Source organism: Oryctolagus cuniculus, chromosome 10 (assembly GCF_964237555.1).
Source record: "Oryctolagus cuniculus chromosome 10, mOryCun1.1, whole genome shotgun sequence".
Classification (NCBI taxonomy): domain Eukaryota; kingdom Metazoa; phylum Chordata; class Mammalia; order Lagomorpha; family Leporidae; genus Oryctolagus; species Oryctolagus cuniculus.
In genome coordinates this window covers 114,804,929-114,830,425 of record NC_091441.1, presented here as the reverse complement: position 1 = coordinate 114,830,425, position 25,497 = coordinate 114,804,929, and the positions used below count along the sequence as shown (strand labels likewise).

Below are 25,497 nucleotides of genomic sequence, written 5' to 3'. Positions count from 1 at the left end.
CAGAAACTCCATGTGGGTGGGAGAGGCCACACCCCTGGGCATCTCCTGCTGTTTCCCAGGGATATTAGCAGTAGAGAATGCGAAGCGGAGCAGCGGGAACTTGAACAAGCACTCTGATGTGGGACACTGGCGTCATAAGCATGAACACCGGTCTCGCTATATTTTTAACCCAATTATGCTCCTGCCCCAGTTATGTTACTTTGAGTCACTTTCCTGATACCAGGAATCAAGGAATTCACCAGTATGTCTGTCTATGGTCCTGTATGCTCATGTGGATTCCTCCGCAGGCTTCCCTCAAAGTACCTTTGTTACGTAGTTGGCTGAGGTTAAGAATACAATCTGGACCAAAAAACACAGAGCAGAGAAAAGTTGAGTTATTTAGCCATGGTGGTATAGTCTTGGCCTTGCCAATACATGATCTAATCAGCCAGTCCTCGAAGCCAGCCTTCAAACTAAGTGTTATTTTCATTAGCCTCCCATGTTTTCAAGTTGAATAGAAGAAATTTTACTTTCATCTCTCTACTTAAAAACTGTTTTTAAACAAGCAGGTCCAGCTAAGGTTTTCCTGCGTACTCTGCCATGTTCTCTGTGGTCTTATAGATGTCAGTGTGTGTCACTGTGCTATGTATCATAAAGGGATAATCCTCTCTGTAGTCCTTTGTTGTCCAGTTGAGAACTGGATGCTTCTGAAATCAGGGACATACTGTACTCGCAGTAATAACCGCATGTGCTGATGGAGTTCTTGCTGTAGGGCAGGCCGTGTTCGGAGCGCTTCACACACATTCGCTTATCCCCGAAACAACCCAGGCAGGAAACCAAAGCACTGAAATGTTCACTCCCTTGCCCAGGGTTGCACAGTGAGCCAGATGTGGAGCCAGGCTTATGATCTGCCTGGTTCTCTGTGCTTAACTAAACACTGTGCACAATACCACCCTTTGAATGTCTAGGGTACAGATAGGCAACCGTTTGACAGACATTAAATCTGAAGCCTCAAGTCCAGTTTCAAGTCATGACTTACTAAGTGAAGGGACATTTTGACATTATGATTAATAAGGCAAAAATATCCCTTCCATCATGTTTTAATGTCTTGAGTGAATCACTTCATAAGCAAATTAACTCTTGACCCTTTGGGATCTTTGATTAATTCATTGGGAGTTGAGGTTCAGTTGAAGTTCATTGAGAGATAAATATCAAATTTGATTCAGAGAATACAAAAAAGCAAAGGTCTCTGTCCTCTGAATAAAATGGAACAAAGTCCTAGTTCTCCTCTAAAAATGTTTCTATATATTACCTGTGTACAGTTGTGTAAATATAGACACATAATGTTTTCTAAAATACCATTCTTAATGACTGTAAAATATTCCAGCCTACAAAGGGACCACTACAGACTAAATTATCTCCCTATACATGTTAGGGTTACTTAGAATAAAAACTACAGGGAAGAATACAGAATGCTGTTGAAAATTTGTTCTAAATTTTGCTGTAGTGAACCTTCTTATGTGTAAATTTCTATTCACACTTCAGATCATTTTCTCTTTCTAAGTTACCAAAGGTTGCTGGCTATGAACATTACTTTCTCAATCTTTATCCTATTTTAAAAATTATTTACTTATTTGAGAGACAGAGAGGGAAACAGACATACAGAGAGAAAGAGACCGAACAAGAGAGAGTGCTCCCACCTGCTGGTTCATCCCCCAAAGGCCCCAGCAGCCAGGCTGAATCCCAGGCAGGAACTCAGTCTGGTCTCTCCTGAGGGTGGCAGGAACCCAGCCACTGGTGCCACCACAGCTGCTCTCCGGGGTGCACAGTAGCAGGAAGCTGCAGTCAGGAGCCAGAGTCAGGAGTCCAGCCCAGGTGGACTCCTGCCATGTGGGCCCCGATGCTCCGGCTTACGCCCTTTGTCATCTCATCGCCCAGCTGCATAAGGTTTGTGGCAGTTTCTATTCCCAGCACAGAAGCCAAGAGCAGCCCTGAAATCAGCCGTTCCAAGATGCTTATTTTCTACGTGGGGAAGGTCTAGAGAAGACACAGTCGTTATAACTCTGGGCTCTGTGAACCTCAGCAACATCGTAGAAAAGAATAGCATTACTGTTCCTGACTTCATTTCTGACAAGCTAGATTGTTTGAAAATTGGTGACTCATTAGTCCTTTCAAAAATTCCTTAGTTGGGCTGGCGCCTCGGCTCACTAGGCTAATCCGCCACCTTGCAGCGCCGGCACACCGGGTTCTAGTCCCGGTCGGGGCGCCGGATTCTGTCCCAGTTGCCTCCCTTCTAGGCCAGCTCTCTGCTGTGACCCGGGAGTGCAGTGGAGGATGGCCCAGGTGCTTGGGCCCTGCACCCCATGGGAGACCAGGAGAAGCACCTGGCTCCTGCCTTTGGATCAGCGCGGTGCGCCGGCCGCAGCGGCCATTGGAGGGTGAACCAACGGCAAAGGAAGACCTTTCTCTCTGTCTTTCTCTCTCACTGTCCACTCAGCCTGTCAAAAAAAAAAAAAAAAAAAAAAAAAAAAAAAATTCCTTAGTTGGTCAAGAACTAGCTCGGCAGTTAGTTTGATTTGATTTGATTTGATTAATATTGCCTGCTTCAGCTTTCAAATATGAAAATGTAAAATGGTACCATGTAAAAGTGGATTATAAACAAGTTCCTTTTAGCCCTATGCACGCTATCTTTATAATACTCTTTATAATCTTTATAATACTATCTTAATAATATCGAGATCTCATTTTATTTATTTGCTTGCAAGACAGAGACAGAGAGCCCCCATCCACGGCTCACTCCTCAAATGCATGCAACAGCCCGGGGCTAAGCCAGGGTCAAAGCCAGGAGGCAGGAACTTAATTTAAGTCTCCCAGATTGGAGGCAGGAACCCAACTATTTGAGGCATCATGGCCACCTGCCATGCCAGCATTAGCAGGAAGCTGGAATCAGGAGCCAGGGCCAAGTGTGAAACCCAGGTATTCCAATAGGAGATGCAGCCATCTCAACAGCTAGGTTAAATGCCCACCCTCCAGAGCTCACTGATCCGCTAACTGAAAGAAATCTGAAGGTAGCTGCCTGCCATGGATTGTTCAAATATTACTGTCTGTGTCTATGATGAAAAGAAAGCCCTGTGAGTAATTTTTGACTTCTTCCAAAAAACAGAAAAAGGACTGCCGTTGACTACTTCCCATATCACAAAAGCCAGTCCTCCCCTGGTCAGAGTTTGGTTTTGCAGATGACGTCTGTGTGCAGGTGAAGCGCTGTGGATGCAGTGGGCCCCGCGTGTGCCCAGCACACAGGAATTTGAGTCTCTTCCCTGCTCGAGAGGCCTGCTGGGTGTAGGTCAGGCAGCGGGCTGCTCGCAGTTCCCAGTCCAAAGGTGATTCCAGTAAGATCAGCTTCTCGGTCACCAGTGCGTGGTGACATCAGGACCTCACGTGGTTGGAATAAGACTTAATTTCTCATTTAGGTTGTTTTTTTTTCCTTTCTTGGATTTTCCTGAAAGGAAAAATATGCGTGTAAGCAAGAGGCTTTAATCCAGTAAACAAATATCTCGCCCTGCCCAGTCTTTTTTTTTTTTTAAGATTTATTTATTTATTTATTTTAAAGTCCAAGTTAACACAGAGAAGGAAAGGCGGAGAGAGAGAGAGAGAGAGAGAGAGAGAGAGGTCCTCCATCCGATGGTTCACTCCCCAAATGGCCACAATGGCCAGAGCTGTGCTGATCTGAAGCCAAGAGCCAGGAGCTTCTTCCAGGTCTCCCACGTGGGTGCAGGGGCCCAAGGACGTGGCGCATCTTCTACTGCTTTCCCTGGCCATAGCAGAAAGCTGGATCAGAAGTGGAGCAGCTGGGACACAAGCCAGCACCCACATGGGGTGCTGGCACTGCAGGCGGCTGCTTTACCCGCTGCGCCACAGCGCCGGCCACTGCTCCTGTGTTTTTATCTTCATTTCACGAAATAAAAAGTGAGGGTCGTAGACGTCCACAGTGTGTCTCAGATCCAGCAGGAATGAGCAGTGGAACCAGGACTCAAACTGGTCTCCCAACTGCCCTGCCCCGTCTGCCAGCTGCTGAGTGGACTGTGGACAGGTCACTCTTGTATGGTTGGCTGCAACCTGCGCTCGCATCCCCCTGCTGCCTCAGGGAAGGGTCTGGGTGCCAGGAGCGCTTCCCTGGTGACCATGGTGACAAACAGCTTCCTTCGCACCTTCTGGTCTTCCTAACAGAGGGGATGGCGTCAGGAGTAATAAAACTGCCTCCAGCGAGGGCCTGTTTGCAGCTGGCGCCGCAGCCTCCTGCCAGCCTCGCGAGCAAACTCTCAAAACCTACGCAGCGACCGAAGCCAAGCCTAAAGCTGACAAGCCCCAGGACGCGCTGCTGGACGTTTTGCCCCCTCAAGCGTGTGCTATTTGGTAAAGAAAAGCCCAGGAGGGTTCCAGCTGGGACTCTGCAACAGGAAAAGCTCTTCTTGTTAATTCAAAACATTTTAGGATTCATTGCAGTTCTTCCTAAACTTCCAAGATGCAGGGGAGGAAGTTCACCAGATTTTACAGTCCATGTTCAAGACGATGTGCCACGCCGTCTGTAAGATGGAGACGCTGCAGACAGCGCCTGGCGGCCACAGGTGGCAGGCCCTCCAGCTGCTCACTCACTCTCTGGAGTCTGGCTGCTTCTGCAAAGCACGGAGAGCGCAGCCCCTTCCTTGTCCTTCCCGGGAAGCAGCTGTGCTGGGAGTGCGCGGGGGTTCTGCTCTTGAGTGGAAGGGGAGAACAGGGGAATTGTTCTCAGAGCTGCCCGTCTGCAAATCAAGGAAGAGTCATGACCAGATGGATGGATGGGTGGATTTTTTTGAATTTGTTGCTATTAAAATAAAATCAAGGGGCCGGCCCTGTGGTGTAGCTCGTAAGGCCTCCACCTGCAGTGCTGGCATCCCATATGGCCACCGGTTCAAATCCCGGCTGCCCTACTTCTGATCCAGCTCTCTGCTGTGGCCTGGGAAAGCAGTGGAAGATGGCCCAACTGCTTGGGTTCCTGCACCCATGTGGGAAACCTGGAAGAATCTCCTGGCTTCTGGCTCGTGGCTTCTGATTGGCACAGCTCTGGCCATTGCAGCCAACTGGGGAGTGAACTAGCAGATGGAAGACCTCTCTCTCTCTGCCTCTCCTTCTCTCTGTGTAACTGACTTTCAAATAAATAAATCTTTAAAAAAAAAATAGAATCAAAGCACAGCATCTGTCCCAGAATAAGTTACTCAATAAGTGTTGAATTAATAAGAACCTGATAATAACTGTTACCATTTATTGAACACTCCACTGTGTGCCAGGATACAAACATTTATAATTTTTTGTTCAATCTTTCCCACCTCTCCCCAGTCTATTATCATTTCATTTTATGGGTGGAGTAAATGCAAGTTCAGGGGGATTAGGCAACTTGCTCAAGGTCACAGAGTTGCTAATGGGCTAAGCCACAGTGCAGACTAAGGCCTGTCAGCTCTAACACTTGGGCACTTCAGCGTAGAGTCTGCTTCCTACTGTCTTTTGAGATATGGAAGCATCTCAATTAATAACGCTGGTGTAAGAATTCTTTTGTACTTATCAAAAACTGTTTCCAGACTGCCTCCAGTAATTATAATTAAAACTTTCCTGGATGTAATTCGGTTATTAGTACCCTGAAACCTTCTTCAGACACCATTTAATTGAACAAAATTACTCCCTTGGTTCTGAAAACTGCCTGGGGAAGGCGTGAGGCCCTGGGCAGCGATAAGGCTGAAGGCTAGCACTCTGGTCCTTAAATCTAAAGATAGCAGGGGCCCTGGAAATAATGGCGCTGTTTGCAGAGCTCCCACAAAAATGAATGGTAAACTTTAAATAACTAAGTAAATACATTTCTGCTTAATCAGATACCATCTCACACCAGGTTCTAATACAGATAAGTAGTTGCAGAAAAATTTATGAGAGAAATGTGAAACTATGAAAATGCCCTCCGGCACCTTCACTTCTTCTTGCCCTTCAGAAGCAAACCCAGGAGTCCATACTCAGCTCTCTGAGCAGGGCACCCAGGGGTGCCACAGGGAGGGCCCGCGTGGCCCTGGGCTCAAGAGTGCTCCTTCTCTCCTCCCCTCCCCCTCAGCTGCCCTTTGAAATCACGAACAGAAGCCCAGCTCTAAACTGCCCAGTGTCATCTCTCCATCTGCCCGCTTCTGCAAGTCCCAGTGGCCACCGTAGCAGCCCTCTGTGGACCCAGAGAGACCGCTGCTCTCCCCCGAGGAAGCCCAGCTGGGGAGCCTCAGGTTCTGCAGAGAGGCGGCCCACAGGGCTTGGCCTGTTAGCGTCGTCCTTGCTCATTAAGTGAGGAGAGACAGGTATACAGCCACTGTGAGCAACAGGGAACCTGGTTCTCCCCTCTGTGAATATTTGACTGCCTCACCCTTGGAGCTTTGTAGGTGAGATGAGCCCGAGGCTGGTGCCATGTGGTGGTTTTCTGAGTCTTCTCATGGAAGCATAAAGGACACCTGGTCTCTCTCGGGCGGGACGTCCGGCCAGTTATTAACGTGGCTCGTGCTGTTCACCCTGGCTTGTTGAGCAACAGCCCTCGTTCATTAATTGGGAAAGTACTCAAGGGCACCTCTGCTGTGTGTCTAGTGTGTGGATCTCTCCCCCACCTACAGCCACCTCTCTGCAGGCGCCCCAGCCAGTTGGCAGAATGACTGAACGATCTAGAAATGCTCATTCATTTCCTCCTTTCACAACCCTGTGGACTTGGTGTGAGAGGGGTGAGGTGTATTTACGAATTCTCAACTGGTGCCCAACACTAAAAACCAGAAAGCTGGAGGTGGGGATGAGCTACCCCAGAATCATCGGGTAGACTTGAAGACGTGCACAGGAGGGCTTTTGTCCTCTGGAGGCAGAGAACCATCCTCGTCTGTGCGTCTGTGCCGGCTTAGGAACGCGACTTCCGCCTCAGCGCACCCCGAGGCCGCAGCATGTCAGCGAGCGAGCAGACGGCGGCGCGTGACCTCAGAGGCCGCTGTGGGAGACAGGCGAACTGCTGAGTCATGCCCGTCCCCACCCGGGCAGCCTTGGAAAAGGCTCGGCCAGCCAGCCAGTGGGCTGCCTTCTGGAGCGCTTTATCATTTTGGGCTCTCAAAATGTGTGTTTAAACTCTGGGTGACCCCAGGCAGCCTTCCAGACTGGCACAAGTCACCAAGACGTTCAGACTGATCATCTGCGAATGAGGAAGAATGAAACCGAGGACTGGTGCCAGTCACTGCTCTGAGAGAGGCCACAGCCAGGGTTGAGCCAGCGCTCAGTCCTGGAGAAACCTGCTTCCGAGGCACATCTCACACACGCACACGCACACGCACACGCACACGCACGCACGCACGCAGATCAGGAAGGCAGGACAGGCCGGGCAGGGCTTGGGAATCCGATGGATGCGAGTTCGAAAACCCCCACTCCACCACCTCCTGTACGTGTGATCACAGGCAATTATTTACCTCCCTGAACCTTTATTTCCTTATCAGTTCCCTGAGCAATTGAAATAATATTATGTGAAGCCTCTGGCATGGTGCCTGGGCACGCTAAGCACACAGTCAATGCTAATTTCCCTCTTCCCTTTGTGTGATATAATTTGAAGCAGCTCCACTCAATCATCCAGTCAAATTGCTTGAAATTCCACCAATAGTCATTCTTAAAATCCCTTATTACAATATAAATACCCCTAGGGAGGTATCAGCTAATCTGTTTATCAGCTATCACTGTAAGGGGATTAGTTGTGAACTGAGAAGGAAACCCAAAGGGAAAGAGATCCTGGGAAGGAGGAGGAGCCTGAAAAGTGAGGGGAGGGCTCCGGCTGACCCCACTGCCACAGGGGTGCCCAGCCCCAGGGCCCCAGTGAACTTCGGGGAACCTTAAACTTTTAGAGGTCAATACCTATCCAGGGAGGATACTTCAAAACGCTTTTGGAAAGATGACATTAAAGAAAAGTTGACTTCAATGCAGAAAATTTGAAATTTGTGTATGTTTTCATACTGCGCATTTCCCACGAGCCTTTTGAAGACCCCCAGGTGTGGCCATCACAGCTTCTCAGAACTTCCTGAGGAGACCGGAGAGGGGCACAGTGGTGGCTGGGGCCGGGCCACACGGAGTTAATACTGGCAACTTTTGAATGTGCTCACTATCTTTCCTTGGCTTGCTTTTGCCATTTTCCGGGGGTCAAGGGATCAGACAGAGTTCTCGGGCCCTCTTGTCTTTGCTTTCCCCGTCTCTGTTCTTCGGCCCACCCGGGAAAGGCAGGGTAGGGCCAGCAGACGGGTTCGGAGCATAAGCCTCGGAAGAGGTCTTTCTCCTCATGCCTGCACCCCACTCTTCCCCCTCTGTCTCCCACTCCTCCAACCCCTTTCCAGTCAAGACCAGAGCCCCAGTGTGTCAGCGCTACTGGGCTTAGGGGAGAACTGCAGGCAGCAAACTGCAACGCTGGACTTAAATTGCATGACCCTGAATGACTGGAGCAAGGACACAGGCTTCCCCAAGGGCAGGGCAGAGATCTGCCTTTCCCTGGAGGTACCCCTGAGCCAGAGAGCTCTGAACACAGCAGAGTGCTACCCGCCTTGCCACCAGCTGCGTCTGTGTTCCGTTTCCTAGTGTGGGAGCTGGCTTCTTGGAGGTGGGTGTTGAGTGTTTGATGAGGGGAGTTGATGTGTAATTGCTGTTTAATGGGCAGATAAAAGAAACAGTGGCTGGTTTTGGTTTCATATTGCCCCTACGAAGTCATATATATTAATGTTATCAGACACAGAGAAAGCGTTTATTAATGTGAAACTGTTGCTTACCCAGGAAGTGTTAGAACATTGGCCCACTTCAGAGTTAGGCCTGCACCAGCGCCACGTGCGTTCACAGTAGGATTTAGTGGCCACAGATGATCTTCATCTGCTAACCAGTTGCAAGATCTCTACCTTATGTTGTCTCCTTTCCCTGATAGCAACAGTAAACTTCACTGCTCCTGAAACCCGCACCTCTCAGGCCTCTGATTAATTTCGCCTGGCCCTGCTTGCGTTCCTAATAAATCCCCAGCAAGGTGCTGTCCCCGGTGGGGGACAACATCTGGAAGGAGGAGGAGGTGGGGGAAGGGACTGGGACGAAGGGAGCAGTTCAGGAGGAAAGAATGGGAAAGACACAGAAAAGGCCCAGGGAAATGACGTAGATGAGTGAAGAAAGGTGGGAAGAACAAAGCCCAGGTTGAAGCAACGCTGATAAAAATAGTACTCGCTGATTTACTACGTGCTAGACACCGCCCCAAGTATGAAGTCACGTGAAGCTCTGACCGACGCTGTGAGGTACGCTCCATCTTTTAAATGGGAAAGCCAGAGGAGGGCTTGGGGAGCCTGGCCAGGCTGCCTAGCAAGTTGTGAAGCTGGGGTTCCAACTGCTTGCCGACAGCAGTCGTGCCAACCCCTGCTGTACGTACAGTCACCAGGGAGCTTCCAGAAACCTTGAAGGTCACGCCTCAGGCCAAGCAAATCAGAGTGTGCAGGTGTGGGACCTGGGCGTTAGCCTGTGTGTAGTCTCCCCAGATGACGTCCGTGTGCAGCCAAAACTGAGAATCCCTGCCCCCCGTCAGGCTCCTGTTCAGATTTCTGTATGGAGACAAACACATGGGAAACTTTGTTCAGTTATTTTTTCCTAAAGGCAGGATGGTGGGGATGGGTGTAGGCCACACCGTACCTGGTTTGTGATGAATTCACTTCTCCCTGACTGATGGTGAGATCAGAAAAATACTCCAGGAAGCCCTAGCGTCATTTCTTCAGGGGCGCAGCAAGTTTGTGAAGATTTGCCCAACCCTCTTACCGTGTTCCTGAGCTTCCGCTCTTACTAAGAACACCCAAGACCTTCTACTTCCCAACTGTCTGTGTGCCATCCCACCCCATCCCAGTCCTGACCCTGACCCTGACCCTGACCCTGTAGAAATCTTACCTTTATTCGAACCAACACAGAGTACTTATGTCTTCTCACGTTCATTTTTACTGTGGCCTTTGAAGGAAATGTCATTGTTGTCTTAAAAAATAAGCCAGAACCCAGAGAGATAAGATGATTTGTCCAAAGGCACAAAGAAACTAAGAGGAAGACAGACACGACTCCCATCAGGTCACCGCTCCTCGGAACACATGTGGAGACGGCGTGATACGGGAAATGCGCTAGGAAGCGGAAAAGGAAGTTACATTGCAAGTGCTGACTTCCCTGAGAGGCCTGGTCTCCTTCAGTCTTCACCCCACACCTTTCGTTGTCTGTGGGTCGGTCTACGGCTGATTCAGATGAGGCCGTGGAGAAGGGGAAAGCCCGACTAGGCAGAACGCCCCATGTTGGGTGTTCTCCCCTTTGTTCAGGAGTCTCCACTAATCCAGAGAAAATCTGTGCAGAGGAGACACCCAGCCCAGGTGGGCAGATCCCAGGAGGGCCAGAGAGCTCTCCGCTTAACTGAACCAGATCTGGATAAGAGGGGCACTTTGTAGATTTGCCCATAATCAACAGCGCCTCTAATCAGTTCCAGGACTGTGCGAATGGAGACCGGAAAGGTCTCTTTCCCAATTCTTTGCAGCCTGGGGAGTCAGGACCGAGTAATTGACTCCAGCCTCCTCAAGTGCTAACCCCTGGACTGTGTGAGTCAACAGGACTTCCCTAAAGGGCCAGCAAAGAGGGAGCCCTTGACCCTGATCCTAATCTGGACTCAACTCTCACCCTCGGTGACTTGCAGGGAGAGGACCCCAGACCAGCCTTCCAGGAGCAACATCTTGGTGGGCACTGGGTTGGCGGTGAGGAGAGAGGAGTGGGAAGAGAACAGGGACATAGCAGACAGAATCCTGTGGCTCACCTCTGGCACCAAGCTCAGCTCAGTAAGGACTGGAGTGTGCATGGCGGGGAAGGTGGAAAGAGGAGAGGGGTGCAGAGGGAAGTCTGGTAGCTGGGAACACAGAGGGTGGGGAGCAGCACTGGCAGACCCCTACCCTAGGCTTGCTGAAGACCAAAGGGAGCGTTTGCTTTTGTTTCTTTTTAAAAGAAGCCGTATGTTCTAAGCTTAAGGTATAAGCCGGTTAATATGCTTTCTAATTAGATTTCTTAGTTTCCCCCAGCTGAATTATGTACTGGAGGGAATAACAAATGAGATGACATCTTAAAACTTATTCAGTCGTAGATCCATTTTTAGTGCACAGAGAAATCTGAGCACAGTGAGCTCAATCAGTTCGAGAGTGAAGGACCTAAAAACAGAAAATGGGACTTTTTCCACTCCACGGCCCTTCCTCCCTAAACCATTTGCCTTGAGGAAGGCTCCATTAGGGGCACAGCGGGGACTGATCCATAAGTGACTGGACTTGTCCTTGGAGGGAATACACTTAATCTGTGGCCGCAGAATTTCGGCCCTTCAGCCAAACATCATCCATCACATCATAAAGAGGACCTTGCCAGAGAGGGGTTTGCAAATCCAAACCAGATCCTCGCCCTGCTGGAGGGGCCGGTTCCATTACACCCACCCAGCCAAGTGTCTCCAGCAAGCCCGTCGGTTGCTTTTTAGGGTTTGGTTGTTTGATAAATGAGACCTACCAGGCTAACGTCATCTCTCCTGCAGAAGTTTTGACCTACTGACGCTACTCCAAAGGAGAAAGACCGGAGACAAGGCCCAGGGACCAGAGACTTCCACACAAGGCCGTGTGGCCGCGGCGCAGCAGGCGCAGTCTGCCCAGATGGCTGCCCGTCAGATGCACACGCATTCACGTGGCCCCCGGCCCTTGACAGCTTGAACGTTTGTGGAGGGGGAGGATCAGCAGTCATTAAACAAGGCCCCAGTCCAGCATCCAGTGTTCCTTGAGGCGTCAGTGGTTTTCATTATTATATAGCAGCTGTGAGAACGGCACAGCTCTTCCAGGGGCATGATTCTCTTGTCCAGGACTAAATCACTTGTTTCGTTCTCAGAATAAGATTTTTTGCTGATGGCTCCAAAATAAAATGCTGAAAATCTTAAAATATTATACTTATTCCAACCCATGGGATATATTAGAGAAGTTCGAGAAAACCAAAGACAAGTTTCCTTCTGTAATAAAAAAAGAAGAAGAAGAAGAAGAAAGTTAGTTTAGCAGAATGTTCAGGGTTCTGAAAAGCTCACACTGAGGTCACCCTGCATTGTAGCCTTGGTTTCCTGAGCCTCACCTGAACAGATGCAGGTTACTCGAGTTTATTAGAGGCAGGAAAAGTCGGTGTACGTGAGACTGCTTCATGGCGTGGTGGTTCTGCCTTTGGGCTCCATTCACCAACCGGGGAGAACTGTACTTTCCGATCCAGGGCCTGAACGACCTTTTCACTCATTGACTCAGCCACCCGAGTGCCTCTTGTGTTTCTGCTAACGAACGGTTCACAGACATCAGGGCGGCCTACAGGGGAAGATAAAGCAAGTCAGTGCTTAGAATCCAAGTGAAGAAAAGTTAAGAGGAGAGCCTTTGGAATCAGACGCACTCCACGCAAACCTCAGCTCTCCCGAGACTAGCAGGTGGCAGATCTCGGCACGATTTAACTCCTTTCCCTGAAGTCTTCATTCCCCCTTCAGAAAGTACCACCTCACGGAGTTATCATGAGGATTAACTGGCATGTTGTGTGCACGGCCCTTGGCGGTCTTTGGAGAATAATAGCCTTTCAGTAAATGCAGTCGGGTACGGTCGTGCTTGAGTCATTTACAGGGTGCTGTGGGAGCACACGGCAAGGACAGTAGAAGAACAGAGGACGTGGGGGGCTCGTGCCGAGGAAGGGTCCAGGCCAGAAACCCAGCAGAGGCTGCTTTCTGAAGAAGGGGTTGGCATCTCTAAGGCAACAGTGAGAAGGGCGGGTTTCGGGCAGAAGGAACAGGACCTGATTAGGCACACCGTCCTGACAGAGCCCAGGATGTCGGAGGAGCTTGGTATGGCTGGAGCAAAGGGATAGTTAGAGAAACTGAGGCTATAGCAAGAGCAGGAGCGGCCTCCGAAAGCTGGAAGAGGGCATGTAGCAAGGACAGCCAAGCGGTTGTGGAGTGAACGGCCGTCAAGAGCTAAGCTCTGGCCAGCACCTTGGCTCACTAGGCTAATCCTCCACCTGCGGCGCCGGCACACTGGGTTCTAGTCCCAGTTGGGGTGCCGGATTCTGTCCCGGTTGCCCCTCTTCCAGGCCAGCTCTCTGCTGTGGCCCGGGAGTGCAGTGGAGGATGGCCCAGGTCCTTGGGCCCTGCACCCCATGAGAGACCAGGAGAAGCACCTAGCTCTTGGCTTCGGATCGGCCGGCCGTAGCAGCCATTTGGGGGGTGAACCAATGGCAAAGGAAGACCTTTCTCTGTCTCTCTCTCTCACTGTCCACTCTGCCTGGGGGGGGGGGGGGGGGAGCTAAGCTTGAAACCAGCACGAAACACCAGTGTCCCAAAGGTTGCTCATGACCCCTGCCTGCTGGTGAGCCTTCAGGAGCAAACCTTGAATTCTAACGCTGTGCAATAGAAATGAAACTTGAAAAACAAGAACCAAAACCCACACTTTCTACTTGGAGATTCAAGAACTTAATTTTAGGTAAGTGTAAGACAGGCTGTTTAGCAAAGACCCACGAGAGCCCTGTGGGTCGCAGCCCCTTAGAGGAAAATTAGAGCTCACACACACCAATCAGGAAGCGATTAGTACCAACACAGAATGGACTAAGCCGTGAACTCCAGGAACTAGAAAAAGAGAAAAGAATGAACTTAAAGGTTTTAAAGAAGGAATTTGATCAACTGAAACTAAAATATAATTTTCAAAAGCAGTTGATAAAACCAAAAGCTGTTTTCTTCAAGAAAAAAAAAATAGATAAACCTTTGACAAATCAAATATTTTAATGAGGCCGGCACCACGGCTCACTAGGCTAATCCTCCGCCTTGCAGCGCTGACACACCGGGTTCTAGTCCCGGTCGGGGTGCTGGATTCTGTCCCGGTTGCCCCTCTTCCAGGCCAGCTCTCTGCTGTGGCCCGGGAAGGCAGTGGAGGATGGCCCAAGTGCTTGGGCCCTGCACCCCATGGGAGACCAGGAGAAGCACCTGGCTCCTGTCATCAGATCAGCGGGGTGCGCCGGCTGCAGCGGCCATTGGGGGGTGAACCAACAGCAAAGGAAGACCTTTCTCTCTGTCTCTCTCACTGTCCACTCTGCCTGTCCAAAAAAAATATATTTTAATGAGCGAATACACAGATAAAGAGCATTAAATTAAGGGAGCATAGTGAAAGCAATCAGAGAGCTCCAATTCTAAGAGGAAGTCATGTACCGCTTTCTTCCAATATAAAATACTAAATTTTTTACTTTGTAAGTAGGAAACCTGAATAGATAAAAAGCTGTGGAAGGAAAAGCAAAGGCAGCTGAAGCTTTATCACAGGCTCAGGTGGTTCTGCAAATGGATTCCAGGAAATCCGCGCAGAAACAGAAGGAGGTCTCACCCCAGTGTGCAAGGCGAGTTAACATTTATTTCCAAAACAGGCAGAGAATGGCACAAAAAATAACACTCTGGGCAATATCACCTGCAAATATGAAAGCTCTAAATAAAATATTAGCAATTGAGTGCAAGAATATAAGGAAATCTAACGTAACACTGCACCAGACTAAGATAAAACCATATCTCTTTAGATAGCATATATCTGTAGATAGAAAAATTTTAAAGCATTTGATAAAATTCAACAACATTCCTGACTAAACAAATTAAAAACTTGAAAATTCTTGGAAAGCCCGGAGTAAAACATACCCAGCATAATCTATAGCAAACATCATACTTGATGGGAAACCCTTAGAAACATTTTCTTCGAAGTCAGAAATAAAACAAGAATGCCCCTGATTATTGCTGCTATTTAATACCACATCAGAGGTCTTAGCCAACAGTATAAAAAAGGAAACGCAACGTGCAAACACTGGAAAATAAAAAACAAATAAATCTACCAGTGTTTATAGGTGTGACTGTCTAATCAAAAAGGAATCCATGATTAAAAATTACTTGCACTGACAAAAGTTCAGAAAATTAGAATAAATTCAATATAGTAAAATCAATAAGGTTTCTAGACGTCAGCAAGAATATATTAGAAAAAGAATGAAAATGAAGAGACCGTTCACGATAGGAGCTATAACATATTTAAGGATAAATCTAACTAGATGCGCAGGAAGAAAAACATTACCAAAGGTGCGAAATTAATGTAAGCTGCTTTCTGCAAATTGAAATGGGAGGCAGAAGAAGATGCAGTCGCACCTCTCCCGAGAAAGCTCTGTGAAAATGCTGGGGGTCTGTCCCCGCAGACTCTAACGGTGTTTGAGAACCGTGCTGTCACGCTGAGACGGCCCTGTGCTGTATTGACCAGGAGGAGGACGAGGCGCTCTGTTTGGAAGTGGGTCTGAAGCTTGGCGGGGGGCAGGAAGGAGCAGGTGGTGGAAGCGGGAGGCTCAGCCTGGGCGCGGGGTGACTTTGAGGCCGTGTTGCCGCCACCAGCCGCAGAGACGGAGCCCGGGACGGCCAGCGGTCTGGGTTTCGATCCCGCCCAGCGTCGGCCTGCCTCCCCGCACCTGTCCCCGGGGGCTGCCCCCGGGGGCTGCGCAGGCTCCGAGGTGGGCCCAGAGGGTGTCCTGACTGACCCTGCTGCTGTGTTTTCCGTTTCTGCTCCCCCAGACCGCCCAGGCCTGCTGAATGTGAAGCCCATCGAGGACATCCAGGACAACCTGCTGCAGGCCCTGGAGCTGCAGCTCAAGCTGAACCACCCCGAGGCCTCGCAGCTGTTCGCCAAGCTGCTGCAGAAGATGACGGACCTCAGGCAGATCGTCACGGAGCACGTGCAGCTCCTGCAAGTGATAAAGAAGACGGAGACGGACATGAGCCTGCACCCCCTCCTGCAGGAGATCTACAAGGACCTGTACTAGCCCGGCCCTCCTGAGCCACCGACGCCGTGTCCTTCTTCCAATTGCACTATTATTTTGAGGGAAATTCTGACACCTACAAAATTTTACTGTGAAAAAGCATTTAAAAAGAAAAGGTTTTAGAATATGATCTATTTTATGCATATTGTTTATAGATATACATTTACAATTTACTTTTAATATTAAAAATTACCATGTTATGTAATTTGCTGGTAGTATTTGAAGACCGAGTGTGATGTGTTGCCCCACCCCAGCCCCTTGGACTCCCCCCCACCCACATCTTTTATTTCCGTTCTTCATTCTGTAGTCATCTTCTTCCACGTGAATGGAGCTGTTGATAAACTTTAACCCTCAGTAAATTAATTTTTTACTGAATTTACAACTTTCCTGAACTCTACATCTGCTTTCACAATTTTAACTCAGGAAGGGGGACTTGAGAACCGAAAAGCACTCGCAGCGTGTGATGCTCAGCCTGGCAGCTTGCCCCTAGGTTGACCTAACCACGACTGTCACCGCGAGCAGCCTGGTGCTACCCCTAGGTTGACCTAACCACGACTGTCACCGCGAGCAGCCTGGTGCACACAGTCGCCTCTCCATGCCTGTGGGAGAATGGCTCCGTCTCACACACTGTGGATCCCAGGCCACAAGAAGCTCACGTCGGTAAAGGGCTGTGCTGCCTTCATGGATCCTGTGCACACCCTCCCCTGCGCTTGGTGCTGTGGTTTTATACTAAGGACTTGCATGCACAGCGCACGTAGTTGCCGTGTGTACTGGCAGGGCATGACACCAGGAGGAAACGTCTGAACGCGGTCAGTACAGGTGCAGTCTTCTCAGATATGTTCAGTCCGCAGATGCAGAACCCACAGAGGAGGAAGGTCAGGTGTACTGCCCACGGCTCAGATACCAGCACACACACCCCCAAACCGCTGAACTGAACGCTGGGCGCTGCTGGAAGCTCTGGGAAACACAGCTTTAAGATTTGACACCTGACAAAAACAATTACAAAACTGAGGCCAAAAGATGAGCTTTGTGAATACAGAATGCAATACACAGTAGTGGTTATGTGCCAGACGAGCGATTCAGGCTGCAAGCTGGGAGGGAGAGTCCCATGGAAATGCAGGGTGAGGGGACTGGGACAGGGGAGAATCCCTATGCAGGGTAAGCGATGCGTTGTAACAAAGCTGCAGGAACAGCAGCCGTAGCGAAAGGGGCAAAAAGAAAGGAAAGCGAGCGACTTCCTGGTTCCCAGCCACCCTCGCTGGGGCCGCTTACCCTGAGATCTCTTAACTTCTGAACGCAGGCTGATCACCCCCATCGTTTGTATAATCCCTGCCTCCGCAGCAAGTCGAGTGTGAGTTTCCCTGCAGGCAAGGGCCGCCTTGGCACAACTAACAGACTGGTTGATAAAACCACCAGTTCCACTGGCCTTGGCGCCCCATGACCTCACTATGCTGTTTTTAAGAATGCCCGGCGACCATCATGGCGCCTGTGTTCTCCAAGGCAGGTGTCCCCACAGAGCTGGAAGATTTCCCAGCCATCCCTGCCGTGGTTTCTCGCCTACGGTGCTTACACCTCGCAGAACGTGACCTTGGATCTGAGACTTTCACATCAAAGTATCAAAACAAATCTTTTCATCTTGGACTTCAACATACCAAGCGTGTGGTTCAGCGATGAAGACGGCGCTTGGGATGCCTGTATCCCACGTCAGAAGGCTGGGTTCCGGTTCCAGCCTCCTGTGAACGCACGCCCTGGGTGGCAGCAGATAACGGCTCAGAGAGTTGGGTCCCCCTCCTGTGAGAGGATTGTCTCAGCTTTGTCCTGGCCCAGCCCTGGCTGTTTCCGGCATCTGGGGGGTGAACCAGCAGATGGGAGATTTCTCTTGCTGCCCACTCCCCCCCCACCCCACCCCGTTTCCAACAAATAAAGTAAATGGTTTTTAAGTTTTAAAAAAATCCTCTGCGAGAGGTAATGGAAGTGAGTCTTGACCCCAGCCCTAAAAATGTAGACTCCTAACCCTTTGGGAGAAGCAACTTCTGAGCCCAGGCTTTTGCAGTGGCTGACAAGCCGAGTCGCTCTGGGACCAGAGACCGAAGCCGTTGTCTAAGTGACACGCAAACATTTGGAAAGAAAGTGACAACCGCGGTCTTAGGGTTGCGCGCTTCCTCCTTGATGCCAAGTTTCAGGATATTTTGTAACACCCAGATGACTTCATGCTGTTGGTTCCATGTGCAGAGTTTATCGTCAGGGGTAGCTCGGAAAAGAGATGTGCAGGCGGTCGACAAGGAGGTAGAGTCCTGGGAGGGACCGCCAAGGAGATCCCTTGTTTACCAGAGTTCTAAACAGAAACGCTTTCAGCTCGCTCGCGGCCTGGTCTCCGTTCCCACCAGCGCCGTAGCCAGCCAAGCCCTTGCCACATTATCGGGGCTGTGGCTGCCAATGAGGGGAGGACGAGAGCCGCTCTCAGCTTGTTGGCACTGATGGTTAGCGTTAAACAGTTTTTAAATCCTGGCAGCTTCCAAATTCCCATCTCCCTGACTTTGTCCCTGTGGCTTGGACCATCCTCTGCTAAATGTTTTACAACACATCGCTTTGAGCCTCCAGAGCTCCTGGTGCTGCCGCCTCCTGGGCTCCCCGGCGCGGCCCCCAGGATGATTCACGAGCTCATCAGCGAATGTGTCGTCAGTTATTCATAGAACTTTCTCCGGACGCAAACACACTCAGGGATTTGTGTTAATAAAAACAGGAAGAAAAGCAACTTTGGTCAAGAGTCAAAAAAATGGGTTTCCAGGCTCCAGAAGAGCCTAACGCCCCGCGTCTCCCTGGGACAGGCCCTGCCTTCCTTCCCGGACCTTGCTGCGTGGAGCACAGGCCGGGGCACCCAGCGAAGAAGCCCGTTCTGCCCCGCCTGCTTCTCTCGTTGAGGTCAAAACCTGCGCCGACCTGGGGGTGAGGTTCCTGGGGACTCACCTGGGGATGAGGGCCCTGGGGGCTGACCTGAGTTCCTGGGGGGGAGGGTCTGGGGGGGCTGACCTGAGTTCCTGGGGGGGAGGGCCCTGGGGGCTGACCTGAGTTCCTGGGGATGAGGGCCCTGGGGGCTGACCTGAGTTCCTGGGGGGGAGGGTCTGGGGGGGCTGACCTGAGTTCCTGGGGGGGAGGGCCCTGGGGGCTGACCTGAGTTCCTGGGGGGGGAGGGCCCTGGGGGCTGACCTGAGTTCCTGGGGGGGAGGGTCTGGGGGGGCTGACCTGAGTTCCTGGGGGGGAGGGCCCTGGGGGCTGACCTGAGTTCCTGGGGGGGAGGGCCCTGGGGGCTGACCTGAGTTCCTGGGGGGGAGGGTCTGGGGGGGCTGACCTGAGTTCCTGGGGGGGAGGGCCCTGGGGGCTGACCTGAGTTCCTGGGGGGGAGGGCCCTGGGGGCTGACCTGAGTTCCTGGGGGGGAGGGCCCTGGGGGCTGACCTGAGTTCCTGGGGGGGGAGGGCCCTGGGGGCTGACCTGAGTTCCTGGGGGGGAGGGCCCTGGGGGCTGACCTGAGTTCCTGGGGGGGAGGGTCCTGGGGGCTGACCTGAGTTCCTGGAGGTGAGGTTCCTGGGGGCTGACCTGAGTTCCTGGGGGCTGACCTGAGTTCCTGGGGGGAGGGTCCTGGGGGCCGACCTGAGTTCCTGGGGGGGAGGGTCCTGGGGGCTGACCTGAGTTCCTGGGGGGGAGGGTCCTGGGGGGGCTGACCTGAGTTCCTGGGGGGAGGGTCCTGGGGGCTGACCTGGGTTCCTGGGGGGGAGGGTCCTGGGGGCTGACCTGAGTTCCTGGGGGGGAGGGCCCTGGGGGCTGACCTGAGTTCCTGGGGGGGAGGGTCCTGGGGGCTGACCTGAGTTCCTGGAGGTGAGGTTCCTGGGGGCTGACCTGAGTTCCTGGGGGCTGACCTGAGTTCCTGGGGGGAGGGTCCTGGGGGCTGACCTGAGTTCCTGGGGGGGAGGGTCCTGGGGGCTGACCTGAGTTCCTGGGGGTGAGGTTCCTGGGGGGGCTGAACTGAGTTCCTGGGGGGAGGGTCCTGGGGGCTGACCTGGGTTCCTGGGGGGGAGGGTCTGGGGGGGCTGACCTGGGTTCCTGGGGGGGAGGGTCCTGGGGACTTGTGGAGAGAACTGGAGTGTGGCCAAGCACTAGCGCGTGTTACAGGACAGCTCTGTCATCTCCACTGAGGAGCAGAGAGGGAGGGGGCCCAGCCTCTGCTGCAGGGTTACTGGCTTGCTCCTGGGTTCGGGGGCTTTTTCATTTTTGCAGGAAAGGCTCCCCCCTGCTTCTCGGACACTCCTGAGTGGTGCTGACACAGGGATCCCGGAGCTGAGAGGGAGGGGAAATTGGAAGCCCATTCCTGTGGAACTGCGTACTGGGAGCTGGGATACCGTTGGGGCCCCTGGCTCTAAATCCTGGGACGAAGAACCAAAGTTTGCTTCCCCTGCGACCATCCCCATTGCCGCTTCTCTTCCCACATGTTTGCTGGAACAGTCTGGGGTGTGAGACCAAAGCACCAAGATGCCTCTTCTTCACACGGCAGTCCCCTCCCTATTTTTCACTGTGCTCACCTCCTCCTGGTTCCTCACCTCCTCAGCTCCTCCTTGTCTTTTTTTTTTTTTTTTTTTTTTTTTTGACAGGCAGAGTGGACAGTGAGAGAGAGAGAGAGAGACAGAGAGAAAGATCTTCCATTGCCGTTGGTTCACCCTCCAATGGCTGCCGTGGCCGGCGCACTGCGCTGATCGGATGGCAGGAGCCAGGTGCTTCTCCTGGTCTCCCATGGGGTGCAGGGCCCAAGCACTTGGGCCATCCTCCACTGCACTCCCTGGCCACAGCAAAGAGCTGGCCTGGAAGAGGGGCAACCGGGACAGAATCTGGCGCCCTGACCGGGACTAGAACCCGGTGTGCCAGCGCCGCAAGGCGGAGGATTAGCCTAGTGAGCCGCGGCGCCAGTTGTCTCTTGTTCTTATAGTTATTTGCCTATCACCAACCCTCAGCAGTCCCCCTCCCCCATTTAATGCTGATGGACATGAGATAAAGTGTGGGGCCTTAGAGCCCAAAAGAGCATCAGGTGCCCACTCCTCCCGGTACATTGGTTAGGTCCTCCCACTTGCTCCACCAAGAGCAATGCCTCTAGGGCTGCCCTCCAGGGGGACACAGTCTAGGATGAGCAGCCAGCACTGCCCAGGTTCAACAGAGTGTGTAGTAGGCGTAGCAGTGTCCAAGCACTGTGTGTATTCAGAAAACAGCCAGGGATGGGGACAGCTGTAATACCGCAGAGGTGGAGTGGGGACAGGGAATGTGGCAAAGCCAGCGTGGGGTTGTGTCACATTTACCCTCCGTGGTAAAGCGCTGTGTTGGACCGCTTTCGTAAGCAGTTGGGACCCAGTGGATGGTGCCAAGGCAGAGGGACGTGGCCTGAAATGCAGCTCGGAGAGCCAGCTTCCCCAAACTTAGCGCTCCCCAAAGTCACTGTCCCCCCTCCAGCGCTTGTAATGGCGGTCTAAGGGGCAGAAACTCTCTCCTCTCCAACCCCTTTGATTTCCAGCCGGACAGCCTGGCTCTGCCCCTGGGGGGGGGGGTCACACAGACCATGTGCTTGTTCCTGCACCCCAAGGGTTCTGACTCACTTCATTCCCTCTGACCCAGTCACAAACTTCTGGCCGGTCTTGGGCACCCTCCCCTCACTGCCGTGCAGTCCCTGCTGGTGCAAGGCACCGTGGCCTCATGCACCCCCACCCGCAGAGGTCCTCTGCCCCCGTGAACTTTTCCTCAGCTTCCTCACCCACTTGGTGAAGGTCTCAAGGTCATTTTGATTCCTGTAACTCAAAACGTGGCTGCCCTGTATCCCTTTTCTAGAAATGTCTTGCATTTGTCCTGGAATTCTAGAACATTAACGTTCAGAGGAGCCAACCAACTCAGTTGCCCAGTGAGGACCCCGAGGGTCCCAGAAGTTGGGGGACATGGCCAAAGTCAAGGCTTCTACTTGCCTGTGCCCCTCCCAACACCTGCACCACCACCAGGGGGCCGGCAGTTTACCAGAACCTCCAAGTGCCAGACTTGAAGTCAGGGTGTGTACCTGCGGGGGGGCGCGAGGGAGAGGATTGGAGCGAGGTGCTGGGAGGAACCAAGCGCCCGAGCAAGAGGCTGTGGGACACTGACGACTGTATCTGGCTCATGGCGTGTGTTCAGTAGATGTCCATCATTAATGGAGATGGAATCCAGGCGTAGACGTCAGAGTTGAACCTGTTTGGTGTAAGATCCTCACTCCACAGCTTCCTGGTTATATAGCCTTGTGACTTTGGTCCATCTCGCCCTCTTTAAGCCTTAATTTCCTCCAGTGGGGTAGTAACACCCACCTGACAGGGTTACTTGGGGATTAAACGTAATAATGCTTGTAAAACACTTCACACAGCTTCTGGGCACAGCCAGCTCAGTGAGTGTCGCTTACAGGTAGCATGATTGCTGTCGTTATTAACATATCCTTGGTTGGAGCTGGTGTCCTGCTCACGTGTTCTGGGCCCCACCTGATTATCCTACAGGGAAAGGTTTTAGCAGTAAACACAGGTTTTCTCAAACAGTTTTATCCCCCAACCCACAAGTATTAAGAGGGAAAAAAATATCTGAAAGGCAATTGCTGTGTTCTGATTTAGAACAAATGTTCGGATGAGGCCACAAAAACATTTTCTCCAAAAGCAGTGGGACTTTTTTCTTGTGACTTATGCTCCTAATTTTAGACTAATATTGCATAGTTGGAATTTCCAGAGGGGTTATTAAAAAATAAGAAAATTGCTCATTTGAGTCTGTAGGGAGTGGGCTGGGACATTTCCATCCCCTCTGGAGTTTTGCAAATATGTTCCAGGCTGAAGGCTCCCGGGGGAGCGCCCCTCCTGGGGTCTGTGGAGTGCCATGCGCTGGTTTTCCTGCAGGAGCTGGAAAACCACGGTCCTCTGGCCCTCCTTGTCCCCCACAGCGGAAGCCCTGCTGGAGACAGCGCTGCCGTTCTCGCTGTGTGGCCTTGGCCAAGTCACTGTCCCCTGAGGACACTGGTAGCCGAGCTGTGGAAGTCCCTCGGCAAAGTGCTTCTCATTCATTCCGCAAGAGTAAGGGCGTGGGCCTCAGTTTCCCTGTCTGCAACATGGGAGTAGCAGCGGCTACCCGCGTGCCTTTGTTAAAGACTGTCCCACGCAGGAGGCAGAACGGGCCTAATCACCACTACCCCCAGTTCAGAAAGGCAAGTGCAGGAGCCAGCCAAGGCTCAGCCCGAAGAGAGGTGCAGGCAGGACAGAGGCCAGACCTGGGGCCTGCGGAGGCCCAGCCAGCCGGGGCTGCTCCCTGGTGGAAGAGCACCTGGCTCGCAGAGCCTGAGGGCGGAGCAGCCTGGAGTCTGGGGTCTCCCTCTGCCGTGTACTAGCTCTGCCACCTCCGGCAGGCGGCTGCCTGTCTCCAGGCCTCGTGACAACCCCCATTCCTGTCCTCCAGGGTTGCGGTGAGAACCAGAGGTCATATCTTGGTGAAGCAGCTGGAACCCCACACGCACTAAAGTCCTCTAAAGTCAAGAACATGCAACCTCACAGGAGTGGCTGGGATTTTCAAGATTTATTTATCTGAAAAGCGGAGAGGTGGAGTGCGGATCTTCCATCCTCTTTCTGCAAATGGCCACAACAGCCAGGTCTGAAGCCAGGAGCCAGGAACTCCATCCTGGTCTCCCACGTGGGTGGAAGGGACCAAAACACTAGGGCCATCTTCTGCTGCCTTCTCAGGCCATTAGCAGGGAGCTGGATTGGAAACAGAGCAGCTGGGACTCGAACCTGCTGACCACAGTGCTGGCCCCTGGATTGGTTGAGATGGACCAGAGGACATTGGCGACCCGCATCTCGATCAGAGTGGAAACCGGAGACCTCACCCTGTGAGCGGCTGTGCAGTGGTGGCCTGGGGTCTGGTCCTGATTTGCAGTGAGCCTCAGGAACACACCTTTTGCGCGCTCTCTCTCTCTCTCTCTCTCTCTTTGTCTCTCTCTCCCTTTCCTCAGTTTCCCCAGCTGCACAGTCCGCACAGGCACCACTGCCCTGCCAGCTCCGACATCCCAAGTCCCGGGAGGCTGGCAGGAAGGCAGAATTCTCTCTGGCTGCCCAGGAGACAGAGGCCTGAGTTCTCTGTCCCCTCGGAGCAACCTGGGCCCCCGCGCAGCCAACAGGCAGCTCTCATCGAAGGCCTGGGGCTGCTCCAGTGGAGGGCTGGCCGCCTCGGAGGGGAGGGAGGACGCCGGATGGCTGCTGGGTTCCCACCCAAAGCCAAGCTGCTGAGAGGGGCGTTGTGCTGAGTCAGCGAGTTGGAGCCCACCCCCACCCCCCTGGGCCTGGGGTCCCTGGCTGCTCATGCCTGCCAGATGGGACAGAGCCAGCCAGGCCTCCGAGGAGCCTGGCGTGTTATCGATGACGCTGCCACAGCAGTGGGAAACGGGCCCTGGAAAAGCGTCTCTCCAGCCAGGCCTCCCAGGGCTCCCCAGCCTGGGGAGCGGCTGTTGGTTTTTAGGAGCCTTGTCCTGCCGGCGAGATTCTAGCCAGGGCCGCCGCTGGCCCCTGTCTCCTCACTAATGACAGTCGTTTTCCTCTGAACACCGAACGCAAGCAGGCGTGGCACAGTGAGCTTCCGGATCCCAGCAGGGGACAAAGGGCACCCTCCGAGGGCGCCTCCGGAGAGAGTGCAGGGCGGGCAGAGTTGGAGGGAGGCCAAGGGCCCCGGGAGAGGAGCGCAGCTCACCCCAGGGCCAGCGCTGCAGGAAGCCCTCTCCACCCCAAGCTCGGGGGTCAGGGGCCGGAGCTGCAGCCTGGACAGAGCAGACAGTGCCCTCTTGTTCCTGTGTGGAGGGGAGGACCGCCCCGCTCCCGCCCGGTCCCGACCTGTCCCGCACCAGAGCAGGATCTATGCGCTCCTGCCTTCTGGGCGCCAGCCTGGCAGAGGAGGCGGAGCTGTGTCCGCAGAGGTAAAGGGAACGCAGTCATGGGGCTGGTGTCCGGACCCCCTCAGATACCTAGACCTGTGGATGCCGACCTGTCCTGCACCAGAGCAGGATCTATGTGCTCCTGCCTTCTGGGCGCCAGCCTGGCAGAGGAGGCAGAGTTGTGTCCGCAGAGGTAAAGGGAACGCAGTCATGGGGCTGGTGTCCGGACCCCCTCAGATACCTAGACCTGTGGATGTCCAGGTCCCTCCATAAAGTGACATAGGGTTTGCACAGAACCCACTCACACCTTCCGGCGCCTTCCCAGTCGTCTCCAGGTTGCTTGTCCTGCCTGACGCAATGCGGGTGCTGTGAATACGCAGCTGTGTCGTTTGGGGAGTAACACAGAAAGAACTCAGTATTTGGTGCAGATTTTTCCCCAGCCAGAGCTGGTTAAATCTGCAGACGTGGAACCCGTGGGTACAGGCAGCCTGCTGTGTATTTTTTCAGATCTTCGATTAATGTTTAAAATACCACTTGGGGCAGGCTTTTTGGATCAGGGCTTATACACTGCTCGGGACACCAGCATCCCAAGTCCGAGTGCCTGGTTCGAGTCCCGGCTCCTCTGCTTCCAATCCAGCTTCCTGCTATTGCA

At 52.6% G+C, this 25,497-nt stretch overlaps 1 protein-coding gene across 8 annotated transcripts in view; it reads left to right on the top strand.

The window, feature by feature from the left end:
* Positions 1-16,272, top strand: part of PPARG (peroxisome proliferator activated receptor gamma) — a 139,465-nt gene extending 123,193 nt beyond the window's left edge. For 7 of the 8 annotated variants that reach the window (XM_051851046.2, XM_070049768.1, XM_070049769.1 and 4 more), the window contains one exon: positions 15,653-16,272. In XM_051851046.2, coding sequence (XP_051707006.1) covers positions 15,653-15,900 — 248 coding nt within the window. In that variant the 3' untranslated portion in view covers positions 15,901-16,272. 8 annotated transcript variants of the gene reach the window in all.
* Positions 16,273-25,497: the final 9,225 nt, after the last annotated feature.